The sequence below is a fragment of the Lepisma saccharinum genome, chromosome 1 (assembly GCF_977018435.1).
Source record: "Lepisma saccharinum chromosome 1, izLepSacc3.1, whole genome shotgun sequence".
In the NCBI taxonomy this organism is placed as follows: Eukaryota; Metazoa; Arthropoda; class Insecta; order Zygentoma; family Lepismatidae; genus Lepisma; species Lepisma saccharinum.
In genome coordinates this window covers 172730503-172751671 of record NC_139229.1, presented here as the reverse complement: position 1 = coordinate 172751671, position 21169 = coordinate 172730503, and the positions used below count along the sequence as shown (strand labels likewise).

At 36.6% G+C, this 21169-nt stretch overlaps 1 protein-coding gene across 2 annotated transcripts in view; it reads right to left on the bottom strand.

The window, feature by feature from the left end:
* Positions 1 to 21169, bottom strand: part of Med (Smad/Smad4 homolog Medea) — a 55997-nt gene that overhangs the window by 14014 nt on the left and 20814 nt on the right. Inside the window, exons 4-8 of one of the 2 annotated variants that reach the window (XM_083142719.1) lie at positions 12924 to 13098; positions 11790 to 11972; positions 9641 to 9817; positions 8444 to 8641; positions 4812 to 5058 (exon numbers count right to left, since the gene is read on the bottom strand). In XM_083142719.1, coding sequence (XP_082998845.1) covers positions 4812 to 5058; positions 8444 to 8641; positions 9641 to 9817; positions 11790 to 11972; positions 12924 to 13098 — 980 coding nt within the window. The remainder of the gene's footprint in view (positions 1 to 4811; positions 5059 to 8443; positions 8642 to 9640; positions 9818 to 11789; positions 11973 to 12923; positions 13099 to 21169) is intronic. The other variant, XM_083142728.1, reaches the window with a different exon arrangement.

Genomic DNA, 21169 nt, shown 5'->3' with positions numbered 1-21169 from the left:
TTTGTTTTATTTTACCTTGTTTCTTGTACCATGTTTGGTTAATTTGCGAAGATGGGGATGAGTGATATGATGAAATTGATGAATGGACAGTCACAAACATCCATGCCCAAGTGGGGATTCAAGTTGTTGTTATTATTATATTATTATTATTAGTAGTAGTAGTAGTAGTATCAAAGACGTTATTATCCTCGTAAATTATGCAAAAAGGGGTTAGAAGCGATTTCAATTATTTTTTCAACACATGGCACAGTAGTTCGAATCACACTTCAAACTGTATGTCCAGTCCCGATAAGCCTTTCTGTACATAAAGTGGACTTAAAACTACAAATCAATCAATCAATTTTACAAATTTTTTTCATTTAGATAGTTCGGCACAAAGGGCCAACTCCCACCGCCCCCTAGCTATGGTAATAAACTTGATAAGACTAAAAAAGGAGGAAGTGTGAGCGAAGCGAGCAAGAAAATTTTACAAAAATAATTTTTATTTGCATAAAATGTGAATAGGATTTGGATTAAAAAAGTTGTAATTTTTCACGTCTACGGAGAAAAATTCAAGTAGAATTCATGCATAATTCCCGAAGCCAAAATAATTCACGCACAATTCCCAGAATTCAAGGAATTCCCAGTGAGTAGCCACCCTGTTATGATGCATATAGAATTCATTTCTTTTAACCATAGAAAGCTAATGCGTCATCTGGCAGACTATGCATGTTGTGCCGATTTCCTGTTTCCCCCCCTTCCAATTAACTCTTCTGCTCCCTGCCCCTTGTACCTTCATTTGGTTCAGATACTGACAGGGAAGTATCAGTGTCCTTTTAGAAGCATTCCTACAGTGTGTGTTTAATTTTGCGTCATCTGGCAACGAAACGTTGGTCTCAACAAACAGTCAACTCTCGATTCAACGACCTTTCACAGTTCCCGGGAAAAGGGTCGTTATTGGAATTTGCACCAATTTTCAGCTTAAAGGGAGCTCAAACGGACACAAAGATGCCTAGGAGATGGTAACACTATTTATCCTGGTAGTTATACAACCTGTTATGCACAGAATGCATGTTGTGAGAAGGAAAATAGAACATGAAAAAGTTTTCACAAAAGAGAATTTAAAATAATGTTACTTTGTTTTAATTGTGCACAGTTGTTGCTTTTCCAGGAAATTCTTACAATTCTAGTTCATGAAAAACCTGTTTGCACTGAGACCAATGGAAAGGAAAACAATCTCTCGCTTATTGCAAATGAAACTGGAAGAATCTTGACACCAGTCAGACTGGTGCCAGCAAAAGTCGGGAGATAATAGGCAGAATGAATGTTGGATTTTATAGGGGTTTACTGGAGCATTGTCTGTTACAAGATTAACTGGTAAGATTAGATCTCTCGGGAGAAACAACACAACCTTTCTAGGTACCAGACAAAAAAAAAAAAGGCAGGGCTCTAATTTTAGTTCTGGTGCTGTGTAAAATACATCGTAAAAAAAAGTAACTTTTCTTTGCTTCAACCAACTTCATTCACCCTCCTTCCCCATTCAAGGGAGCAGTCCAAACTCCTTCCTTGACTTGCATTGTAATCCAGCGTGAAAAAGGAAATGTGCAACTTGCGATCTGTTTTCACCCAATGCGTATTCTAGGACACGTCATTAAACAGCGTGGCAGTCGATAATCATTCGGGTTTGGAATTGAATTTCACTTTAAACTGTATATTTAGTCCCGATTAGCCCATCAGCATAAATGAACTGAAAGCAAGATTTATGAAACTGCACATTTTCACGTATCAAAATGGTAGATCGTTATTTACTCTCACGGACGATTTAATGTTGGATTTAGGAGTATTCTCGAAGTCAAACACCCACCCCTCCAAACGTTTTCCCCTCGAATAATGTCTTTTTAATGGGTCTCAGGGACCATTCCTACATTGAACACTCCCCCCCCCCCCAGATGAATGGTTCTGAAGAAAAGCGAATGCAAATTAAATTTACAGATTTGCTTATCAGAAGGCGCAGAACATGAAGTTATTTGAACTCTTGTTTTCCTTTCTGGAGATCGAATTTCGTTATCCTCAAATCAAAACAGCTTTGCGATGCGATCTTATCTCTCAAGGTGGTGTATTTATCAATGAAAGAGCTTGACCTGCCATACACATTGGCAACCCGCGAGTTTTCAGCAGCTTGACAAGTCAAGTCAATTTAAAATAACATCCAAGCACATTCGATCTTCTCTTCTCGCGTATCCAAGAGCAAGCGGCCGCCGGGTGTGGGGTAACATTGGTGCACTTGAGGGAGGGGAGGGCAGAGGTCAAGTGCTATTGGATATCACTCAAGCATGGTGTGGTGGTGTCTATTTTTAATTCAGACCCAATTGTGAGCGGTAAAGCGCTCGTAAAGGGAATGAGTGGAGGAAAAAACAACTCATTTTTCGGCCGATTTCCTTCAATTTTTCAACTTTGTTTTCCAAATTTTTCTAATTTTTTCTAAATTTTTCACGGTTCCCTGGAAAAGGGTCGTTACTTCGAGAGGGTCGTTATACCCGGGGTCGTAGAATCGAGAGTTGACTGTACATTAAAACTTCCATGACTACTTTGCAAGATTTTGCTAACATCCTGAATGTAGAAATGCAAAAAACTAATGCAGTTGCTCAAAAACAACCAGAAAGGATGCCCCTCAAGCAAGCGGAGGATGACCTGATTCTTCTGCTGAATTTGCTCCAAAGTTGTGTGTCCTGAACACCAGTCAAAGTGTTTTTTTGAGTGTTCACAAGACTTATAAAAATACAAATTTTGTATTCCTGCATGCTATTCATATTTTCTGTAAGTAAATACTAACTTTTGTAGTAAATAAAATATACTGCTGGACAAAAAAAACCGGACACCTTAATATTTGACATCTGAATTGCAATTACTTATTAATTACGCTCTCAGTTAAGTATTGAACAATTGAACATTCATTATTGAACATTTTCCACAGTTTTCCGTTTATTATTTATCTATTTATTTATTTATTTACTCGTATTTACTTATTTGGAACACTTAGTAGGCTCAAAATTAATTTCATGCAATTTTGTTTTAATTTAATGATTTTCAATTCCTGTTGATGTTATTTTGTTTAATGTCTAGAGGCATGAATTTTGGTTCATAGTAACCATAGTAACATATATTATTGACATTGTCATTGCTGGTATTTTTCTTGCAAGTGTATTGTAAGTTTGCTGCTAGCTTGAAAATGAGACGTGAAGAGGTAGTGTAAAAGCAGTAGCTCTTCGTGATGATGGTCGTAGTGTACACTATATTGCTAGGGTGCTAAATATAGCACGAAGTACTATCCATGAAGCTCTCAGACGGTATGACGCAACCGGTTCCTATGGTAGAAGACCGGGTTCTGGTCAGAAACGATGCACAACAGCCCGGGAAGATCGTTTAATGCGTATCATAGTCTTAAGAGACCGTCGTACGACTTCAAATATTGTGGCACAGCATTTGAGAAATGTTCATAGAACTGCGGTTTCTTCACGAACAGTTCGTAGAAGACTGAATGAAAGTGGTTTATCATCTCGGAGACTGGCTGCAGGTCCCAGGTTGTTAGCACGTCACCGGAAGAGAAGACTGGAATTTTCTACAAAACACTTACGTTGGAATGTGGAGCAGTGGGAAAAGGTTTTATTCTCTGATGAGTCAGAATTCAACCTACGTTCATCAGACGGGCTTGAACATGTGTATAGAAGACCTAATGAGCGTTATGCACAATGTTGTTTCGTTGAAATAACACCCTTTGGAGGTGGTGGTGTCATGGTCTGGGGAGGTATCTCTTTACAAGGACGTACAGAGTTGGTTCTTGTAGATAATGAGGCAATGGCAGCTTGCAGGTATATTACAGAATGTGTGGCAGATCATGTAGTACCATATGCACCATTCATAGGCCCGGACTTTGTTTTTATGCATGACAATGTGCATCCTCACGTTGCGAATATTGTCACGGAGTACTTGGACGAAGTTGCGATTACGCGATTAGAATGGCCACCACAAAGTCCGGACCTAAATCCGATAGAGCACGTCTGGGATCAACTGAAACGACATATCAGAAACCGCGCAATAGTTCCAGAAACAATTGAAGAGCTAAGACGTGCTATTCAAGAAGAATGGGAGCAATTGGACCAAGAAGTGATTGCCAACCTTATTCGAAGTATGCCACGGCGGTTACAAGCTGTAATTGATGCCAGGGGAGGTAACACCCGCTATTAGACCCCACCAGTACCAGTTAACAATATTAAAAAAAAAATATTGCTAAGATTTTTTTTGGTAGTTTTCTGTAACTTTCGTTTATGTTCTAATTTAACTTATTAACAATAAATTTTAATTTGCTTTCTGTTGAATATATTCAGGTTTTCTTATTTCCAATAATTTCTGCAACATTTACTTAGCCTTCGAATCAGAATTTATGCGTTATCATAAAAAATGCAAGTGTCCGGTTTTTTTTGTCCAGCAGTATATGTCTTGCAAAATTTATACTGTGTTTAAATTCTAAAGAAATCAGTAGTCTAGTAGACGATTGGTTAGCTTTAACGTTTGGCACAGGACACGTTAGATTTCTAGGATTAAAAGTGTGTCTTCATAACAGAAATAGTTCAGATTTTAAAATGATTTACATTTATTGATAAATATGGTGCCTAAACAAATCCTTAAGATATCCCAAGGTCAAAGATCTGGAAGAGTATTAATAGCAACAACAAAGCTGCTACCAATCCATCCAAGAACACTCCAGTTCCACATTCTCTACTTGGTCCATGAAACCAACAATGTGGTTTAAGAGAATCCATGCTTGCACCTACCTTGCCCGCTCACTCTGTTCTGTCCTGTGCACATTGCTGAGGGCTCCAAGGCAAAACCGGTGTCCTCCCGATGGATCAACATAGCCATCCACCGTGACGCTAGGACAGGAAGATGGCACTTTGAAGGTCTCACCAACCTGTGCATCCAGTTCAAAGTAGGCAATGGAACACCAATACTCCGGGGCTGGCTGCGTCGACAGCATCCCTGTCAAGGACATGTCATGCTGCAACTGTTGTTGGTGAGACCCTAGAATAGTTACACAATCTGCCCTGTAACCCCCAGGTACTATTTTCTTCTTGTATGTTCCAGCAAAAATAACAAAAAAATAACAAAACGTAGTTTAAAAATAATAAAATAAGAAGAAAAAGAAGGGGATGCTACATCGTGGTAAATTAGAAAATGCTCCCCTACTTTTACAAGAAAGGGCAATTGTTCTCCATCAGACGTTGAAAAAACAAAGGAAAAAAACAACAACAGAGAAGCTCAAAGTAGGAGCAAAAAGTATAAAAGGAATAATTGTTTTCTAGTGAATGGTGTGGATTCAAAACAGTGTATTCCATTACACACACATGTTTTTCAGGTTCCTCACAATTAGCCAAAAGTGGCAGGTAAACTAAACTGTAAAATAAACTAAATGAATTAAATCAATGTTTTTAATGTATTACGAAGACACTTGCTTCCATACTTTTGTGTGCATTTCAATTATAAAGAAAATATGTTTATGTATATTTTGTTGAATATCCCCTATACTTCATGTCGTGAAGACATTAAGTTGTAAAATAACTATTTTCAACATTATTACAGTGGAACCCCAACTTTACATTTTCACACATTATATATTCAATACTCATGGTCCAATAGAGCAAAATGCTATTAAATTTTCTTCGATTTTACATTTTCCTGCATTGTAAGTTTTTTTCAGCCTGGTCCCCAGAAAAACGTAAAAATCGAGGTTCCACTATATTTATAATTTGACGTAAGCGAGTTACTAACTTTTTTCACGAAACTTACTTGTAGAGGTTCTATTAATTTCTGTGGCCTCTGCAACCATCAGCTTGGTAACTTGTTGCTTCACTGCTTGGCTGGCTTCTGGTTCCTGTTTCATCTCTGCATGCCGCTAGGAGCACAAGTGCAGCCAGTTTGTCTGCTATGTGCAACTTAACTGTTGCAGTAGTGAGAGCCAAATGTGACGTGCCTGATCTCTGTCGATGTTCAATCATGTGGGAAGTGCATAATTGCATCCGTCTCTCTGATTTTGGTGTCAATCAGTGTGTGCGATGTATGCCTGACAAACTTGATCAAATAAGTGCTGTTGCATATGCTCATTGATGGTTCTGATTGATCTGCTAATTACACACACACCGGGTGTCATATACTCCTGGGTTGTCAAGAGGTAAGCCGAAATATTGTTTGTGTTTATTTACAGCACTTCTATTTCTGTCACTGGTTTGTGTGCTACTTTCATGTCAAGTTGTCTCAGGGTCTTGGCAAGGCCGTTGTATTTGGTACCGTGGTAAAGGAAGGCAATCCACTTCATTTTATTGTTGCTGGTTGGTTGGTGATGGTTAGGCTGTTGAACCTGCATCTCTGCTTTGCTACACCATGTTGAAAGTTGATCAGGAGTATATGATGCCCAGTGTGAGTGCAGTTCGCATTAACAGTGCTTCTCTGATGAAAAAAACAAACAAACCAACTACTGGATTAGCAAAGCACCTCAAGTTCAACAAACACAAAATCAAAAAGTTTTCAACCAGGCATACATTGCACATGCTGTTTGACACCAAAATCAAAGAGAAAATGCAATTGTGCACTTTCTGCATGAACTAAACATTCGGCTGCTGGTACTGCAACAACTTAAACTCAGCGTACATAGCAGACAAACTGTCTACACTAGCACTCCTAGCGGCATGCAGGGAAATGACAGGAACTGGAAGCCAGCCCAGCAATGAAGCAACGAGTTCCCAAACGGATAGCAATAGAACAAGTTGGTTTTGTGGAAAAAGTTACTAACTTGCTTACGTCTAATTATTATCAACCACATCTTATATTCCCAAACATGAATTACTATTCAGTAGGGATGGGACACATTAATCAGTACTCTCATCAATAAGCCAATATAGGGAGATCAGTGTATCGGTAAAATTACTGATTATTTTACCAACCCAATATATCTATAAATATACAGGGTGTCCGGCTTGGACCTTTAACATTACAAAACAGTATAACTTTACTTACATTCAATTTCAAATGAAACTTATTGTTTGTATTGGACTGGCAACCGTGGCCATTTGCGAGAATCACCAGTACTTCGAGTTGACGTGACGCACATGTGCGTGTAACGTATAAATTCCAAGATGGCGGAGTGGACGGTTCAGCAGAAAGTGTTCTGCGTTCTTTCACTGGCAGAAAACAAATCTGTGAAGCTTGTTCAACGTGCTTTTCGGGGTGAATTCAATCTTCGACATCAAGACAATGTTCCTTCCTATGTGGGTATTATTAAGTGGGATAAAAAACTAAGAGAAACTGGAAGTGTTGTGTCGGTGCGCGGGAAGTACGCGAAGCGGAAGGTATCAGAGGAAAACATTGAAGTGATTCGCACTGCATTCACAAGAAGTCCAATAAAATCAATAAGACATGCAAGTTTAGATCTCAACATTCCTCAGTCTACTATCCATGATGTTGTGCAGAAAAGGTTACGTCTACGGGCGTACAAGATCCAGTTACATCAACAAATTTATCCCGATGATAAACCTAAAAACAGACGTTTTTGTTAACCGAACTTGACAACAACAATGCTTCAACAATGCTTTTCTTATGAACCTGCATTCCACACAAGTTAACAAGCATAATTGCCATATTTGGGGAAGTGACAATCCTCATGAGTTTTTCGATGAGAATTTTCCTAGAAGATGGATAGGAAGAGGATCTAAACCACTTACTTGGACTCCTCGCTAGCCGAATCTCTCCCCCCCCCCCCCGAGACTTTTTCTTTTGGGGGGTTTACAGTATGTCCATCGAGAACTTGGAAGATCTGCGTAACAGAATTCGTCAGGCGATTAACAATGTGACCCCTCAAATGCTAGTGAATACCTGGACGGAATTAGAATATCGGTTCGACATCTGTTGTGCTACAGGAAGGGCTCATGTCGAGGTTGTGTGAAGTGCTGGTGCTGGGACAAAAAATGCACGAGTTTTTCTACCAAAATGTAAATTTTGGTAATAAAATTGGGTTTCTCTGCAAAATTATGCTCTTTTGTAAAGTTAAAGGTCTAAGCCAGACACCCTGTATTATAATTTAGTGCAATATTCTCCCATATTATTATAATTTTGTCCTATTTTTTAAACAAGTAAATGTCTAAATATGCAATTTCCTTTGCACTGCAGTTAGCACAAAACACACATTTATTAAGGTCAATATCAGATTGATATTTACTGCATGTAAACTAGCAAACTAGCCAAGTTAGTTGGCATTGTCTTGGCACAGGTAATCATATTTACAGGTTCCGATCATGGTTACAAATCAATGCACATACAAAGAATTTTCAATCACAGATTCATTTGCATCACTTTGTTCAGTATAATATTTAAAATGCTACTGCCATTTTATAAGGGAATGAAGAATAAAACTTACAATAACCAGGATGATGAGACCTTGGGTCTGGGGGCTGCATACTCTGTGTGTATGTTAATGTGTTGCTTCCAGTCCAAGTGCCTTGTGCTCCGGTGAAGTTCTGGCTGAGAGTCGTCGCTTGGTTCAAATTATTAAACCCATTCTGCTGGAGATGTGGCGAGACAGGAGCTGACGTTATTGGGCTTTGGCTGTTCCCCGCTAAACAAATTGGAATGAAACAAAGACGTAAGTGTGAATATTCAGATTTAGTGCAGCATGAAACACAAAAATGATCCACTTCATTCTTATTGACACCTAATATTAATTACTCATATATTCTTCAACATTAATTTCATGCAGTGAATTTCTATTGAACCCAACAGTATGTCATCTTATGTTTATTTCAAGTACATTTTTCTTAATTTTGTATATTGCAAAACAAACCATTACATAAAAAAAAAAACATTTACATAAAAGGTTGGCAGTATGGCAATACTTTATATGGTGCATTTATAGATACAAAAACAAACAATGCTTCTGAAACAAAGTTAACATAATTGTATGCTATACGTGAAAGTATAATCGGTTTCATTGATTGATTGAGTTGGTGTTTTAAGTACACTTTATTCACAGTATGGCTAATTGGGACTGGACCTACAGTTTAAAGTGGGATCTAAACCACTATGTGCCTTCACTGGGTATCGAACCTGGGACACCTTGATTACAAGGAGATGACACTACCACTGTGCCATCGAGGATGCACTGATATGATCTGTAACTAATAGATACCAATTAACACAATGACACACTGTTATTGACATTTTTATAGTAAAAAATAAAATTTTAAATCTACAAAATCAGATCAAATACAATGGAACCCTGATTTTATACTTTCCTGCATTATACATTCAATCATGGTCCCAATGGAACAAAGTGCTCTAACATTGTCCTGGAATTTACGTTATCCTGTACTTTTAGCTTTTACACCACAAAAATGTAAAATCAGGGTTCCACTTATAAATTCTGAAATGACATTTTTGTGTTGTTACAGTGAACAAAACAATACGTGGGTAGTCTAAGGTTGGCGAATGGTTAAATACTTATACATAAACACTTCGTGCAGTGTGTCATTCAAATTCAAAGTAAGTAAAACTTGCTACATATTCGGATCAAACAGATGTGGATTTTCTTAAATATATAGATCAATACAGAAATTACCAATACTTCCGGTGATTGGTTGGCTTTCAGCAGTGGATGGCAAGCTGTCTTGGTTGAAAAATGCTGAATTACTTTGCGAAGGTGAAACCAATGTGCTTGGAGGAGTAGGCGCTGCCTGCGTTTGACTCTGGGACGGAGTTGCTGTGTGAGTCAATGTAAGAGTAGCAGCAGAACCAGCTGAAAAACAAAAAAAATACAATAGCCAACAAAGCATTACACTCGTGCAATGGTTTCCTCTTTGCCGCTGCACCATTGAAAGGAAATGGTAATGTCTTGGAGAGATTCATGAACTGAATAAACTTTACAAACAGTAAGTTAAATGTCTTTGGTGTAAATAGATAACACAGTGCCTTCCTCTATAATAAGAGAGCCTTTTCTAATAATGAACATGTATTGAGTAGTAACAATGTAGATAACCAATATAACATTAAGTACAAAAAATACCAAAACACTGACATAAGAATACAAGTTTTACTTATACGTTGTTTAAAAGGTTCCTTTCTAAAACCACACGTAAGAAACTTTTATTTTCATTTAATAATTTGCAAGCTGCGGATATGCAAACCTTCCAAGGAATAAACACACTGATAACAGATGAAAATTGTGAAATTTATAATTGGAGAATCATGCTTGCCAAGTAAAACCTATAGAATTACTCAGAAATTTTAAAACACTAAAATATGGCATAGCTATCAGGGAAATAGTGTTCACCACTTTAACTTTAGGAACAAATTTCATAGTATAGTTTCAAAAAAAAAGTTGCAATTTCATATACAATATTCTTGTTAATTCTAAACTGAATTTAAGAAATAATTTATATCTTAGGTAAACTCTGCAAATGCTTAGTACAGTGGAATTCCGATTTTACGTTCCCAGATATCATATTTTCTTGCATTATACATTCAATCTTGATGGTCCGTCCCAACATAGCAAAATGCTATGAATTTTCCTCGATTATACATCTTCTCACATTTTAAGTTTCACAGCTTGGTCTCCTGAAAAAACGTACTATTACATTTTAATAACTGAAGTTCATTTCCCACATAATATTATACCATGGTATAAAATGAAGTAAAACTGGGTTTTACGAGAGACAATCACCAACTTCGACACATATAAAAAGCAATTAGCCCTCCCTCTTAAGTGTCCAAGAATACAGAAAATTATCACCTTAACAGACCTAAAACTAAACTTTTAATGAATCTATGTTACAAGAGGATGGGGACACACACATTAAAAAAAAAAATATATACAGACCGAGAAAAAAGATTGGTATTCAAATGTGGGTTTGGCCCAAAATCCTCAGCCCAAATTCCATACTCTATACAATTTTTCCTAATCCAGTAATCGAGTGCACAGTAGCCTATTTACACATTTATAGTGAACAGGAGAATGAAGAATAGTTATGTTAATGTACCAATTTCGTTGGATCTTCCATTTATTAAAAATGACCTGATATTTGGACTTTATTTCTAATATTGCTCTGGAAAATACAATGAATTCATGCTCAATTAAAGATAATCAAATGAAGTAGGGTAATAGACAATTTGCCTATGTTAGTCAAGACTATCTATACAAGTGCGCATGCGCTAACTGGAAGAGTTCTGTGGCGAAATAAGGATGACGACTGTTAATGCATGTGTAGAATTTTATGTGCACCTAAGAAAGTGAACATGAGATTTTTAAGCCCATGCATGTGACACTTTCTCATACTGAATGAGTGAATTGTCCTTTGATACATGAAAAAAATTGTGCTACATACATACATTGTGATACCCTACGAAAGTAAATAATTCTTTAATACGATATGATGGACAACTTAAAAGCTTCTTAGTAACAAAGGCACATTTGTTGCAATTATCAGCTTATGCATAGTGTCAGTATCACTTTTTTTTTTTAAAAAAAAAAAAGTTAAGTTTGCTTGAAGTTTATTTTGTACTCATACAGGCTGCTGGGACTGTAAAATTGGATCCACACAACTGTGCATTGTGCCTTCACAGGGAATTGAACCTGGGTTGCAAGATGCACCAAAACCACGCCACCAGGAAGGTACCACCTTGCTTATTACTATTAAGAACTTTACCCCGTTTAACCTGGGTACAAATAAATACTTTCTCCGTGTTACAACTGGATACAAATTAAAAATTACCTGCTGCCGAGGGTGGTTGTGTTTGCTGCTGTGTAATCATGGGATATTGGGGAGGGTGATGCTGTATAGTTTGTGGTGTATGTTGAACCGGAGCATCACTGTCTACTTCCATTCCACTCCCAGCTGAGTATTCATCCTTCACCAGTCGTCCTGGAGGAGTCTGTAGTGTTAAGCCTGAGAGATCTGATGGGGAAAATACAAATCAGTGATAAAGAGTTTCAACATACAAGTTGTCATTTCCCTACATTACATACCATGCTTTGCTCCTGTGTAGGCTTATAGTTTCTGCTGTTTCACCAATGCACACTATGCGTGGTGACACAATTAATTTGCTGCATTCGAGCAGGGTGAATTTCAGTGTCATTGTTCTATGTAAGTAAGGTATCATTTGTGTTTCTACTATCATTATTTGCAGAATTATTTATCTTGTAGTCTATGGTTGTTACAAGCATAAAAACACAGTTTTTATTGTGATATTTCAGGAGAACAAATGCTCCCTTCATCAGATATTTATTTTTAGTTTGATTCAAGATACAGTTATAAAACAATGGCTAAAAATGTATAACAAAAAAAATCCTTAAGGATCAAATTTCATTTTTACTGAAAAGAAAGGAATTTCTTCAAAATTTTCATCTTCTAATTACTAAAACATACCTATTTTTAATTAGAATGATATTAGAGCCTGGTTTATACTGAACAAACCAAGATATCATTTCTGACTCAACGATTATTAGTTTCTGAGATATAATTAGTTATAATAATACATAATTTCAAATTTCGCATCACTGAATCAGTCTCAGGTTTAATGCTAATACCATGGAAAATAGGCTAGCTTATTAATTAATGTATGCTAGCTGGCTACTTCCGTACATTTTGCCTTATGAAAGCAGATTAATCTTATTTTACAGAAATCAAGGTACACAAATATCTCTATATTAATAAAAATAACAAAATGGCACACTTTTGCCATAAAGTAACCAGAGCTCTGATTAATTTGTCCTTTGTGTTAACTCTTGCACATCTTGCTCATCAGACTGCAACATATAAATATCATGTTTGTAAATTATTATAGAACTACATGCAAAATTATGTGCAACATGTTTAAAAAGATAAGGAAAAACAATGAACACTCACCAATTCCAGGTGACACCACCCTTTCATAATGATATGGATTCACACAAACAGAATCACATTTTAAATCAAAGGCATATTGACAATATTTTATATGCTTGAGTTCATTTTTGTGCAGGTCTGGCCACCTCCATATCCTTGCATATATTACATGTGGGAAACCCTTTCTACCAGCAACCTGTGGGACAAGACAGAAATGTCAGTGAAAAGAGCATATTTAGCTCTGTAAGCATGTGTGTTAGATGAGTAAAGCTGGGTCAGAATTTTGGTAAACTTTATTTTAATAACGTCATGGACCAGACAGGTCAATTGCAATTGTATTAACAGTTTGAAGAGTGATTCAAAATTAGTGCAATGTGCATCCACAGGGAACCAAACCTGGAATCTCTTGATTATGAGGTGGCAGCAATGTATAACAAAAATATTCCCTGCATTAAGAAATTGAGGACTTCATGTAAACTTCTTTTCAATATTTCAACATTTGGCTTAGGTAACCACCAATCACACAGAAACTCACTGCTTCACTACCACAACCTTTCTAAGTATATACTACGGATGGGTTGATATGAAATTTTGGCCAATACCAATAAAGTACCGACACCAATACTCTACCAATTAATTCAATATAAATCCCAAATGGTCCTTGAAGAACTTGAATAGTTCATTGATCTCCTTAATAAACATTTGTTTCCAGGTGACTGAAGTGCAAAAGAAGTTGCATATTTAGACATTTACTTTTTTCAAGAGTAGGGCATGGAGATTATTCATAAAAATTACAACAAAATGGCAGAATCTTGCACTAAATTTTAAGATATTTATAAACATAGATCAATAAAATAACACTACACAAACAAATTTCAACTTTTTTTCTGTATCCTGGATGAAATAACATGTAATTTTGGTGCGAGGAATTCAGAGAAAGTCTCAAAATTTGTGTATCACGTTACATTTCCGAGATATACAGGATGTCCCAAATGTCACGGAACAGACACTTTGAACATTCTTAACTTTTGTACAAAAAACAATAGAGACATGAACCTTGTATTAATTATTAACTTTATGTATATGGATATTCTATAAAAATTAAACATCAAAATAATTCTCTGCATGAACGTTCAGTATGGAATAAAAGCTTGTATGGTGTGAAAAAAAAACATTGTACCAAGGAAAGAAAAACATGGATAAAAGACAAAGATATGGAGTCGCTTGCAATATTTTTTTATGTGTGTCGATGGTCTCTATGGGTATTTATCGAACTCGTAAAATAATGATACATTTTTATGTATTCTATGCATAGAAAGTAAAAAATGAAAGGTAAAGTTCCCCGTGCATACAGTACCGTTCAATGAAGGCATATTACGGGTTGTGAGAGTAATTCTGTGCATTACAGACGATTTATGGTGTTAATCTGTTATTTATGCCATATTCATCAAAAATACGTATTTTTTTTTTAAAAAAATGTGTACGGGCAACATCGGCCATGTCAAGAGTCCAGTACCAGGTGCACCGACATTGGGCGATTTTATTCAATTAATTTCCAGATGAAATAAAAGTTTTGAAAAAAGTAACTTACCTATCTCTTTCTATCTAACACTATCTTTTATATTTGAAACAACCTTCCCGGACACGAGAAATGTTCAATTCTACTAAGGTGGATAGCGATTAGGAATTGGGAATCCCTCACTATGTGGTACCGACTTAGACATATCGGCATACACACATGCTTTTATTCTTCGAGAAATAACCACGCATTACAGTGGGACAAAAATAACAATCTGTCACGTGGTCCCTTGGTTCAAGTCATATCATAGATACATCAAAAGGCACTGAATGAATACCATTCAAGCATTCTCTTAGTGTTACAGCACAACTTTAGCCGTAAGTTCTCGATTCTGAGAAACACTGTTTCAGCACGCACTTCTTCCGACGCCAATTCCTTGAAGTAAGAATACACTTCAAAAATAAGATTTATCTCTTCTGAACATATTATTTTTACCCTTGGTGCCTGTAATAGCCTACTGGTGCTAGGTTTCGAGAGCGACATTATTAAGTAACACTCACGGAACACATAATATTGCACAACTATCGAACATAAGGGTTATATTGCACAGCACGCTACGATGCCAGAGGCTCCAGGCTCAAATCCAGGCCCAGGAATGGCTGTCTGTAAGTGTCCCTTCATCAATTTCATCATATTATCAGTCATCCTTATCTCCGCGATTAGCCAGAAGTGGCAGAAAAGCAAAGTAATATAAATTAAATCAATAAGGGTCCTCTCATTCTCACAACTATTCTTCGTGGCATACGAGTAAAATAATTTTACACCGCTCTTGCTACGAAAATGCTGAACTCAAACTGACTCAGATTCGCAGAGCAATGTTCCTGAATGCCGACAATAATGAAGGGTCATTGTGTATATTCAGCTGAATTCAACACCCATAGCTTTTCCAAGACACAACAACTCAGCGGCGTCAACACGATGGCAACGAAAAAAAAAAACAGAAGGAAATTAAAAGAGTTATTGTTTGTGTGTGTGTGTTGAGACGTGCTGTTTCCCGTGTTTCTTCAAGAAGCAATATCTCCAGTTATAGGCGACGGAAATTCATCGGACAGTCAGGTTCAAAATGTCTTTCCCCATCTTATGATGAACCTTAAAGTGGCGAGTTTTATGAAACTTCTTGCGTGCAAAAAAAAAACAGAATACAGCATTTAACTTGTGCACCGCAGTATCCTAACTGTACAACGTTGCACTCCTACTATTGGCTGGTCGCCACGCACACCCTCTGCGTGGCTCTGCCCAATATCGCTTCTAAAAACGTACGCTGTATAGTATATACATATTGCTTTGGAAAGCTATTGATTTGATCTTCATAAATTTCATTGCATTTCAATCTTTCTGAAGGAAGGTTCCTGAAATTGCAGCTTCTGGAACTTAAATCACTTGCTATTTTATCATTAACATTACAACATTTGCAAAGAATCGAACAACATACATGGCAGCTTTGTTTTATGTTTATTTAAGCACACTGTTGTCTACTGCATGCCTTAAAAAAAGCTCCAATGTTAAAAAAAATAACTGAGGGCCAGGACCAGCGAAGCAGCTCATCATTAGGTAATACATGGTCAGTGCTTTGAGCACCATCTCATCATTTTCTGGCTTTCAAGACTGATGTAAAGAAAGCTACTAACACAAATACCATCTATCTTTCAAATCCTACCTTACAGATTTGTCAATATAGATGATCTGTGTTGAATAGAAAATCCGTGGGGAGATTGCAGGGTGTCCACCAAAATATCAAATCCAAAATTCTCAACTTTCTTTCATTTTTCTTGACCTTTCTTTCCCTTTTTCTTAGCATTTATTTAATCGGCTCCTACTTAGGTATACTTGGAAATTAAGAAAATATTTTTATTCAATGAAAAACCCCTACCATAAGGCCGGTTACGATGAAAACTGAAGCTGTACTTTAATAAGAGATTTAGACTTGCTTTAAGTATTAATGTGTGCAAAAATTAATGCATCAGACTTCATCCTGGATGGAGAATGGCCACATTACTTAATAGTTTAACAAACGTTCATGCATACAATGTAATTCTTAAAAAACCAAGTGAAGAAAACTTAACCACAACCCAATTGTAAAAATTCTTGACTTTCTTGACCTACATGTTGATTTCTTGACATTCTTGACTGGTAGAAACCCTGGATTATTATTATAAGTGACAGTCAGACAGATATGTAAAATATTTTAGAAATGTGGTAATAAATGATAGATTTTGCATTTCAGTAATCCATTACAGAAAATCAAGGAGATGCATGGGGCTTTCAGTAGTGACTCTAAGGTGCTCTCCAAGTTCAGATTTTCATCAATGGAAAAAACCAATATCTTGCTTGTGGCTCCACAGGGGATCAAATCCAAATACCTTGATTACAAGGCAACAGCATTACTACTAAGCCATTGGCAAAGGCCTACTGAAAGCTTTTTGACACAGAAGAACACTTGACACTGTGTAAAACATTTAATGTTACATATCCAAATAAAATAAAATGTCTAAATTATTTCTTGGATCTTGTACTTGTCACTTCCAGTTTTTCCCCTTTCCTTTTTAAGTGGGAACTTACAATAGAGAGTCCACTGTATAATGCTAATAATTTATTTTCTTAATGAAATTTAGGCACAAGTGTGCTCCAATCAGAATTACTACTTTGCAGATGGAGAGACTCGGCAAGAATCACTGGTATACCACCTGCAAAATGAATGCAACAATATTGTATACAGAATGTTTCATATTTCCACATTACAACATGAAATATGGGAATACAGAACATCACCCATACAATATTATAGGGCTGGGACAGATTAGTCAGTACTCGACAGGTATCGGCAGTTATAGGCTTCTCAGTGTATCCGTAAAATTACAAATTATTTTACTCATCTGATATATCTATAAATATCTTATAATTTAGAGCAAAATTCTCCCCTTTTCTTGTTAACTTTTATGGATAATTTCCATGCTCTACTTTGAAACATTCAGGATCATTTGATAGAATATCAGTTATCGGTATAGGTACTTTTTCGGTATCAGGCAAAATTTCATATCGGCACATCTCTACAACATTATAACTGGGTTTACCGCAACCACCATAGATAATGCAACAACAATGTGCTTGGCAGTGAGATAGAAAGCAGAGATCAGTGGTTGAGGAATAACCACACAAAAATGACAATGTGAATGGAATCAACACACTTGCTGTTGATACGAACCAAGGAGTGAGCAAGAAAAATCCCCTCCCAAATCAACTTATATGAACATATTTGCAGTGAAGTAGATAGTAAAGGGGCATGGCATGGCTTGGCTTGATATTTCATGCAGTATTGACTCATTAAAGACTGGATATTCTGTTGTATTACACCCTGACCAATAAAATGGAAAGTTGAATATTTTTAAATAACATACTGCAGCATATTCTGGAATCAAATGAATTCCAAGTGGAAAATATGGACATGTACAAAGTACTTGGGAGGAAGATGGCAATTACACAAGTTCGTCTTCCTATGGCTAAGTTTGCAAATAATTGCAGATTAAACTCTGTGCCTCTTGTAAGACTTAACAGAATGGTGCCAAGTACAAAGTTAAGGGCTCAAGATTAAAAAAAAATATCACTGATTAAAAATAACACAAATCAATCATGGAGTGTAATAACACAAGAATTAGACAATAACAAATAAAAAAAAAATAATGCTTTCCTTGCAAACTTCAAGCAATGATATTTGAAATAATTGCTTAAAATAAAAATATTTTTTAATTGGACATCATATCTGAAAAGTCCTCTCATCATATTCTTCTAATGCAGTCTTATGCAATGAAAAAAGAACCAAAAACATGGGTAACATCAATATTGTGGAGAAGCAATAAAATTCAATTAACCGCATTTAAAATTAGTGCTTGTCTACATAAACATGACCTTTGCTCATAAAGCTTACATGTGTGTTTTACTGGCAAGCAGTTTAGTACTCTGCTACACGTGCACAAATTCAGCTGATGCAAACTGATATGAGTTCAATCACACAGCTCCAGTCTTGCAACATACTATCATTTGAAATTTTATTTCATAAGCATTCTCTTGAAATAAACTCAACGCACACCGGTACTTACAACCTCACTGACTGGAATGATTGTGTAACTCTAAGATATTCCCTGTGGTCAGAATATTGAGGATATGTAAAATGATATGTAATATCATGTAAACTGATTTACTCATATAGGTTTACAGAACTCTGGTTAGTTTTACGCATGATTCCAATCGTAGGAATTTTTTGTCAACACCAGGAATACAATCTGTCACCTGTTAATTACAACCCACATGTTTATATGGTGGTAACATTACCCATATTTACACATATCATAATAAATAAACCAACATTGATGACTATAAATTTTATTTCCTTTCAATTACCCCCTCCAAATCTTGAAAGTATGACAAAGCAAGCCATCAAAAACATTTTATTATTATATCTAAGAGATCTGTGTCTACACAGACAATTTGTAGCAATTATCATATCAGCAATATAGGAAATTTATATTAGCAGCACTTCCCCACAACCTTTACCATAATTTTTTAATGACTGGTTATTGGGACTAGACAACTATTGCACAAGAAAAAAGAGCCAAGACAACTTCTAGTAACATGACTCTACTTTCCACATAGAAATCAAGGCACCTCGCTTTCTGGACCACATCTCCAAATTATCTTGAACATATGTGCTGCTAGTCTGCCTTAATTATAAAATATTTCATAGATGTCATCTGTAATTTAAACCTATGCATGTTAGGATATCCAGATAAGTTAACAGTAGAGCCAATACCAAATACCAATATGCCAGTATCGAAAAGTATTAGCTCAATGATCTGCATTCAGTCAAATCATCCATGATCCAAAAAATTCTGAGATCCATTCATGAAGTCCAAATAACCTGGGACAGTGGTGGCGATTAGAGGGAGGGGGGGTTGCGAGTTGCCACCCCCCACTTTTCGGAACTTTTGCCCCGCTCTATGCTAAATCTTATCTACAAAGGAAAATATACTGTCTTTGCCCCCCCCCCCCAGTTTTGGCACCTTGCCCCCTGGTTTTGGAACCCACTGCCTGGGAAGTACAAAAAAAAGTAGCAAAATTGGGTTGAAACTGAATATTTTAGGCAAGTTCTATCATATAGTTGTAATGGATAACATATATTTCCATATGTGAGTTTGTGAATATATTTTTGAGATAACTTAGCAGCCAATATATTAACTGTTTATAGACCTTGGAGGAAGTGGTGCTTTGCAGGAAAACAGGTTTTGTATGTTAAAAAAACATTAAGCCCATCAACTTTCATTATATTATCCTTCTCCCTAGAAAATAGTCCACTACCACTCCTCCTTAAAGTATGTCCCAGTGAAATATAAATTTGGGTTTTAAACCAATATTAAACTTCACATGCAGAAAGCTACAGATATAATCTCCAGTAGGGATGAACCAATATGAAATATCAAATCCTGATGTTTTGTCAATCTGATATAAAATTCCAAATAGTCCTTGAAGAACCATTTACTTTCCAAAAACTAGGGTGAGACGGTACGTCAGAGGTGAGGATGACCCTTACACAATAACGTCACGAAAAACTCCAGCTCCAGTTCCATATATTCCCTACCTACAAAAACTTTCAACTTTTGCTTTCAGACTGGCTTTCGTGTGTCTCCCTCGTAGCGTTTACATGCAGGTTGGAGGATTACCACTGTGAAACTGACTGATCTAAACAAATACTGTTTGGTGTTCACTATTCAAATATATATATATATATATATATGCAAATATAGAAAGTATTCAAACTTAATATGTATATAACTTCTATTCTGTTCCTATTTAATCAACACTACATGCAGAGGTACCCCAGCAGGACTTCACATGTCATTAAATTGCAACACAGTTACACACTTATCACTGAGCCAATATCAATAATAATATCTCTTGATATGAGACCTGCACCTAAGACTTTACTTTAGATATGCCCCTTTGTTAGTGTGTGGCTCAATAAAAGTTAATGCAGTGGTGCATCTAAATGTAAACATGACTCAGCTTAGAACGTAAGCACAGGCAGCTCTAATTTTCATTACCCCCTGTCAGTTGGGTGTGTGTACTCCCCTAAGTTAATACAACTGTTTCATGACCAGCATTTCCAAAGTTTTCCCTCCTGTAAGGAAAAACACTAATATACACACACAAGCAAGCAAATTACACCTACTGATGTTTGGACACATATTTGGGATGAAATAGAATTCAAAGATAACTGTACTTATTTATTACATGGGCATTATTCACAACGGTTGCTCGCAAGCAATGACCTACTTTAAGAATCTCATACACGTTAAAGAATACACGGGATATTATAGAACAAACAGAACAGCTGTTTCCAACGTCCAGCATCAATTTAGTTCATTTGTTTACATTATACTACAGAAGGTTGCCCACGATTAAAATAGTCGACTTTGAACCTCGTAACTGCCTAGTAAATCCCCTTGCAGCACCACAGATTGTGTTCGATGTGACGGCCACGGGCCCGAACGATCGCCCGGCAGCGTAGTTTCCACTGTAGCAAACTTCTGCGTACAATGGGAAGGGGAATGTCTCGCCATACCCCTTTGGCAACTTTCCAAAGACCCTGCAAAGTACGGGGATGGCCTTGAGCAAGTGCCTGTTTGAGGAGTCCAAA